Genomic DNA, 6,238 nt, shown 5'->3' with positions numbered 1-6,238 from the left:
GGTAAGACAAATATGTGAGAAAGCTATAGGAAAGGGGAAGGATGTTTTTTGGACTTTTGTGGATCTGGAAAAGGCTTACGATAGGGTAGACAGAAAGGCACTGTGGGAGGTTATGCAGATATACGGGATAGGAGGAAAGCTTCTAGGAGCTGTCAAGAGTTTTTATGAGAGTAGTAGAGCACGTGTTAGGATTAGAATGGAGAGAGTGATTGGTTCGAGGTAAAGGTGGGACTTCGTCAAGGATGCGTTATGTCGCCCTGGCTGTTCAACTTATACATGGATGGGGTGGTGTGAGAGGTAAATGCAAGGGTAGTGGGTCAGGGATTGGAGATGGTTAAAGAAAATGGAGAAAAGTGGGAGGTGAGCCAGCTGTTGTTTGCGGACGACACTGCGCTTGTGGCAGGATCGGAGGAGGGATTGAGGAAGTTGGTGACAGAGTTTGGGAGAGTATGTGATAGAAGAAAGCTAAAGATAAATGTGGGTAAAAGTAAGGTGATGAGATGTACAAGGGGTGAAAGTGGCAGTAGACTGGAAGTGAGCATTAAGGGAGAGCGATTGGAGGAAGTCGATAGTTTTAGATACTTGGGTGCAAATGTGGCAGGAAAAGGTGGAGTAAAGGTGGAGGTATAATGTAGATTGAGAGAAGCGAGTAAATGCCTTGGTGGATTGAAGAGTGTAATGAGAAATAGACATTTGGGAATGGATGCTAAGAGGAGACTGTATGAAGAAGTGATTGTGCCAACAGCACTGTATGGGGCAGAAACATGGAACATAAGAGAGGAAGAGAGAAGGAGCTTGAATGTGTTTGAGATGAAGTGTCTGAGAAGTATGATGGGGGTTACTAGGCTAGATAGAGTGAGAAATGAGGAGGTGAGGAGGAGAACAGGGGTGGAAAGGGAATGGGAGATAGGGTTGATGAAAGAGTATTAGGATGGTTTGGACACTGGAAAGAATGAGTGAAGAGAGACCAGTAAAAGAGGTATGGAAGGCAGATGTGGAGGGAGTGAACATGAGGAGACGTCCTAGGATGAGGTGGATGGATGGGGTGAAGGGGGCTTTGGGGAAGAGGGGAATGTCTGTTGAGGAAGGACGGGAGAGGACAGAGGACAGGGGTGAATGAAGAATGGTTGTATGTGGATGATGTTGTGATGCATGAGGTGGAATGGGTGGGGGGATGGGGGGTGAGGTAGTGTGTGTGAGCAAAATTTGACGCAGCCCGAAGGGATTTCTCCCCGTCTTCTCCTTTTATGTAATGGGGGGACGGAGAGGGGGGTCGCCGATTTAATGAAGCGGCCTTGTTGTGGATGTGCTGTGTCTTGCGACACTGCTTCTGACCCAGGGCAGTGGACAAGGTGCAGGGATGACCCGTCATCCAGGAGGTGCTAAGATAAGAGGGAGGGTGGAGGGGTGTGGAGTGTTTTCAGGGATGGAATGGGTGGGAATGATTTATGCCTTTTCCTTTTTGGCTACCTCCCTTGTAAGGAGGAAAAAGCCTTGGTATATGTATGTATGTATGTATATATATGTATATATATATATATGTATATATATATATATTACATATACATATATATATATATATATATATATATATATGTATATGTATGTATGTATGTATGTATGTATGTATGTATGTATGTATGTATGTATGGAAAGAGTGGTGTAGGTAAAGTCTAGGAAGAGCAGAAGTACTTAATTTTCTAACGTTTCGACAGAGTCTTCTTTTGTCGAAACGTTAGAGAATAAAGTACTTCTGTTCCTTCCTGGACTTTACCTACACCACTCTTTCCATGCATTTGTCTTTTCGCTTGTAATTACTGGTAAGAATCATGTCCTTTCGTTCTAATTCATCACCATTCCTAAAGCGGCCGATGATTTGTCGTGGGTTCCCCATCCCCGTACCCCCCTCCGTACCCCCCCCCCAAAAAAAAAAAAATAGGGGGTGTCATCCAAAGGTCCAACATTTCTGGACATTGATTCTTTCTAGGCCAAGATGCATCAGGTGTCCACAATCGTAAGATTTCTGTATATCTATCTGTTCTATTTCTAGCAGAAGAGGAAGAAATAAATCACATGGGTGTTACATCACTCTTTGAAAGAGGATTAAAGATAACAGTTTTGCAAAGAACTGGAGCCAAAACTATTTGCGAAAATAATGATAATTACGGATAAGAAATTTGTGAACTGGTGCTGTTAGGTATGGAGACGAAAGGCAGAGGGACGTGGTTCGAATCCTGCTAGAGTCAATACGCCAGTAAGGCCCTGTTCACACTAACGATTTGAACCTTGGCGGTTCAATTACAGTGTAAGTCAATGGAGGTGTTCAGACACAATCGTTCAGTTTTTCCTTGACTATACGGTATCGCCGCTATTTCCGCGCGGTCCAGTACACCAGTGTGAACGAGGCCTAAGGGCATAAGGCCTTAAACCCCCCGAGCACCTACAAAGGCTGTCATGCTCAACTACCGCGCAGAGTGGGTAATGGCTGAAATGTTGATATTCCTACAATTTTGAAAAGAAAAGAAAAACAGAAAATTAAAATCACAAATTATACTTACCCAACAAGCTTTGACATGTTGGCAGGAGTACTAGGAGTAGAAACACCAGATTTTCCATATCAATTTTTTTTACTTTGTCTTCTTTTCTGGTGAACTGTACACAGCAGACTTGGTACTTGAGACTACAAACAGCAATCGAACTTATGAAGTTAGTTTCGCTTATTGAAGATGATTCAAGAACCTGCACAATCAATAAAAAAGAATTTGAATACCCCATCCACTAAACATCTGCATATAAATTCATAGGTTTCAATTCTTCTAATAAGGGAATCCCTAAAGCAAACGTGTGGGTTTTGCATCTTCCTAGCCACGAGTTCGAGTCCTGATTCTTAGTAGTGACTCTTATTACCTGCCCCGTCTTACATGACCTCCACATGCAGGCCGTCATTGGCCCCTACGTATCTGTGTGTGTATATATCTATATATACATACATATATATATATATATATATATATATATATGTGTGTGTGTGTGTGTGTGTGTGTGTGTGTGTGTGTGTGTGTGTGTGTGTGTGTGTGTGTGTGTGTGTGTGTGTGTGTGTATGTATATATATATATATATATGTATATATATATATATAAGTCTATTGAGGAAGGACAGGAGAGGACAGAAGATAGGGGTGAATGGAGAGGGGTTGTGTATGAATGATGCTGTGATGCATGAGGTGGAGTGGGTACGGAATAGGGGGTGAGGGAGTATGTGTGAAAAGTAAATTGACGCAGCCCGAAGGGATTTCTCCCCGTCTTCTCCTTTTCTACATGAGGGGACGGAGAGAAGGGTCGCCGATTTAATGAAGCGGCCTTGCTGTGGATGTGTTGTGTCTTGCGACACTGCTTCTGACCCAGGGCAGTGGGCGAGATGCAGGTATGACCCGTCATCCAGGAGGTGCCAAGATAAGAAGGGAAGGGAACTAGGAAAAGAATAAATATCACTTGTTAACAATTTGTTTGGTGATGAATAACCCTGATGTTATGTCTGGGGTCCATTGACCCTTGGAAATATTCATCGTGGGTAGATATTCAATTACAGTGGATTCAATCATTTTCCCGCTGAACCCATACACAGATTTATAGATAAAATAGGATTTTCCCAGCACATCCGGTGATTTAATTTATTTATGTGTTGAAACACGGCTGAACTTTCTTGACCATACTTGATAGACCTTTTGTGTTCATTCAATCTTGTCCTTGGGTCTCTCCCCGTCTGACCTATGTATGAAAGGTTATAATCTTTATATGGGAGTAAACACTTTGTATTACTGAAGAGGTTTGAAGTTAGTTTTCGAAATATAAAGTTGCGCTTACTCAACTCTTTCTTTTGTCCGACTGTGGTGTTGTGGTTTACAAATGTCTTACTACATATCTCACCAGGTATGTATGTATGTATGTATGTATGTATGTATGTATGTATATATGTTTATACATAAATGTATACATTATATATATATGTTATATATATATATGTATATATATATATATATATATATATATATATATATTAATCGTGAAGAGCTAGAGTCCAGGAACCATTTTTTTTTTTTTTTTCTTAAGAGAGAACACATTGAACTCGTCATTTGAAGCTTATTCCTACGTTTCGAACCCTGTCCGGGGTTCTTCAGGGTAATAGTGTGGTAGCAAAAAGAAATCTATATAAAAGCGTGGGGGGGGGGGTCTCCCTCGTACATTAGGTTACGAGGGAGAAGTTGGTTATAAACCCAGAAACACGCTGTATGGAGTCCCTGACCAAAGTGAAAGACACAGAGAGCTAAGCAGACTGGATAGGGGCGGTGTACGACGAGTGTAAGGACTATGAGACCCATTATGTTGGGGAAACAGGAAAGAAATTGGTGACCAGATTCCAAGAGCACCAGAGGGCTGTCGATAGAAAAGACATGAGCTCAGGCATTCTAAGGCACTGTGAGGATAGACGTCAAGAGATGGACTGGCAAAATGCGGCAATTAAGTACAAAGGGAATGGAAAAAGTGTCAGGTTATTCTTAGAAGCATGGGCAAGTGATAAGAATAGCGTTAACAGGCTCCTCATTTTGAACCCGATCTACAAGAAAGCTGAGGATATATAGACTGAAGACGAACCCCAGACAAGGTTCGAAACGCAGGAATAAACTTTAAACGACGAGTCCAGTGCGTACTTTCTTAAAAAAAAAAAAAATATATATATATATATATATATATATATATATATATGCAGTATACATATATATATATATGTATATATATATGCAGTATATATATATATATATATATATATATATATAATCTGCGTGTGCGTGTATGTATATCACGCTCACAACTCTAAGCCTACTTGACCTGTTAATTTCCTGTACAAAATTAGCCTGAACATTAGTGGAGCACCACAGGGCTAAAGAAGTGAAGTGTGAATTTAATTAAAAAAAAATTCTTGATAAAAGTGGGCCGTAGTTGCTATAAGAAACTCCTCCAACGCTTCGTTGGTACAAGAAACCTAAATATTTCGTTGGTATATGAGATTTTCAGTTACTTGGCGTACGCACGAACTACCTGGTTGTTCTGATAGCCTCTTAAATTACCTGGTTAGTGTATGCGGAACTCCTCATGTACTTGGTGTATAGTGATCCCCTAATACTTGGCTGAGCGATGAAAGTCCAGAAATACTTGGCTAACGTATAGTAGTTCTTCTGTACAAGGGAAATATATGTAGATCCTCCAGTAGTTGATGTTTAGGGTCTCCCAGTACTTGGTATAAAGGGGTTATTCTAGTACTTAGTATATGGAAACCCTGCACTACGTGATTCACGAACACTTTCTTATCCGGCACTGGACAGGGTCCGAGACTGACATAGCAAATCCTCGGCACAACGGATGATAGCCCATCCGGACCACCATATCAGTCACATGCACCAAAGGCATTTTAGTCCTCTTTACCTATTCTATCCACCCTTCGCCAAGAGTCCCTACTGAAGGTAGCTGGTGAACCCCAAGGGGAGTGCACCGCGGGGGATCCTCAGAAGGATCGCCAATAGAATACTTTGCATAAATATCATTTCTGTAAGAATAAGAAGAAGAAAAAAATCTTGATACAATATGTAAATAGAAAAGGACAATAAATCAGAGAAAATGGAAGAGTAATAAACGAAAGTTGTAGTTAATTATGACATTGTAAGATGAACACCTTCTATTTCATTTCCTTTTGTATATGTAATAATGCAAGAATTCCAGAAGTAATTAATGCATATTATGATGCAGGAACCACACCACCATCAACGCCATCCATTTAAAAGGAGAGAATGAGAAGAAAAAATAGTCATCCCTAAATCTTTAAACTCCGTATTTAGATTTGATTTAATTTTTGAATTTTAAAGACAGTCGTTAATGTCAATACTTACCACGGAAATATACACCTAAGTTCCTCATATCAAGTTAGACTTTGTCATTTTTTTTTCTATTATTCAAGCAAAGATATAATCTGCTATGTCAAAAGGACATTTATATCTTAAGTCATGGAAGACATTTTTTTCCTTCCTCTCCTACTTCGTGTAAGTTAAAAATCCGAGCAAGTGGGTCTGCCCCACACCAATCATAACTCTAAAGCGAACCCTACACGATCAATGTTATTGCGCAATATTCCGTATTGTACAATATCATTGACGGTGTAGGGATGGTATTGAAGAAGCACACGTGTT

At 40.5% G+C, this 6,238-nt stretch overlaps 1 protein-coding gene across 1 annotated transcript in view; it reads right to left on the bottom strand.

The window, feature by feature from the left end:
• Positions 1-5,375, bottom strand: part of LOC143033363 (uncharacterized) — a 21,879-nt gene extending 16,504 nt beyond the window's left edge. The window contains exons 1-2 of the mRNA XM_076198702.1: positions 5,126-5,375; positions 2,559-2,739 (exon numbers count right to left, since the gene is read on the bottom strand). Of these exons, the coding sequence (XP_076054817.1) occupies positions 2,559-2,739; positions 5,126-5,152 (208 nt within the window). The 5' untranslated portion in view covers positions 5,153-5,375. The remainder of the gene's footprint in view (positions 1-2,558; positions 2,740-5,125) is intronic.
• Between the last annotated feature and the right edge of the window lie 863 nt (positions 5,376-6,238).

The sequence above is a fragment of the Oratosquilla oratoria genome, chromosome 15 (genome assembly GCF_046742065.1).
Source record: "Oratosquilla oratoria isolate Oo_2021 chromosome 15, ASM4674206v1, whole genome shotgun sequence".
In the NCBI taxonomy this organism is placed as follows: domain Eukaryota; kingdom Metazoa; phylum Arthropoda; class Malacostraca; order Stomatopoda; family Squillidae; genus Oratosquilla; species Oratosquilla oratoria.
Note: the sequence above shows the minus strand (reverse complement) of the source record. Positions and strands in the feature narration are given on the sequence as shown.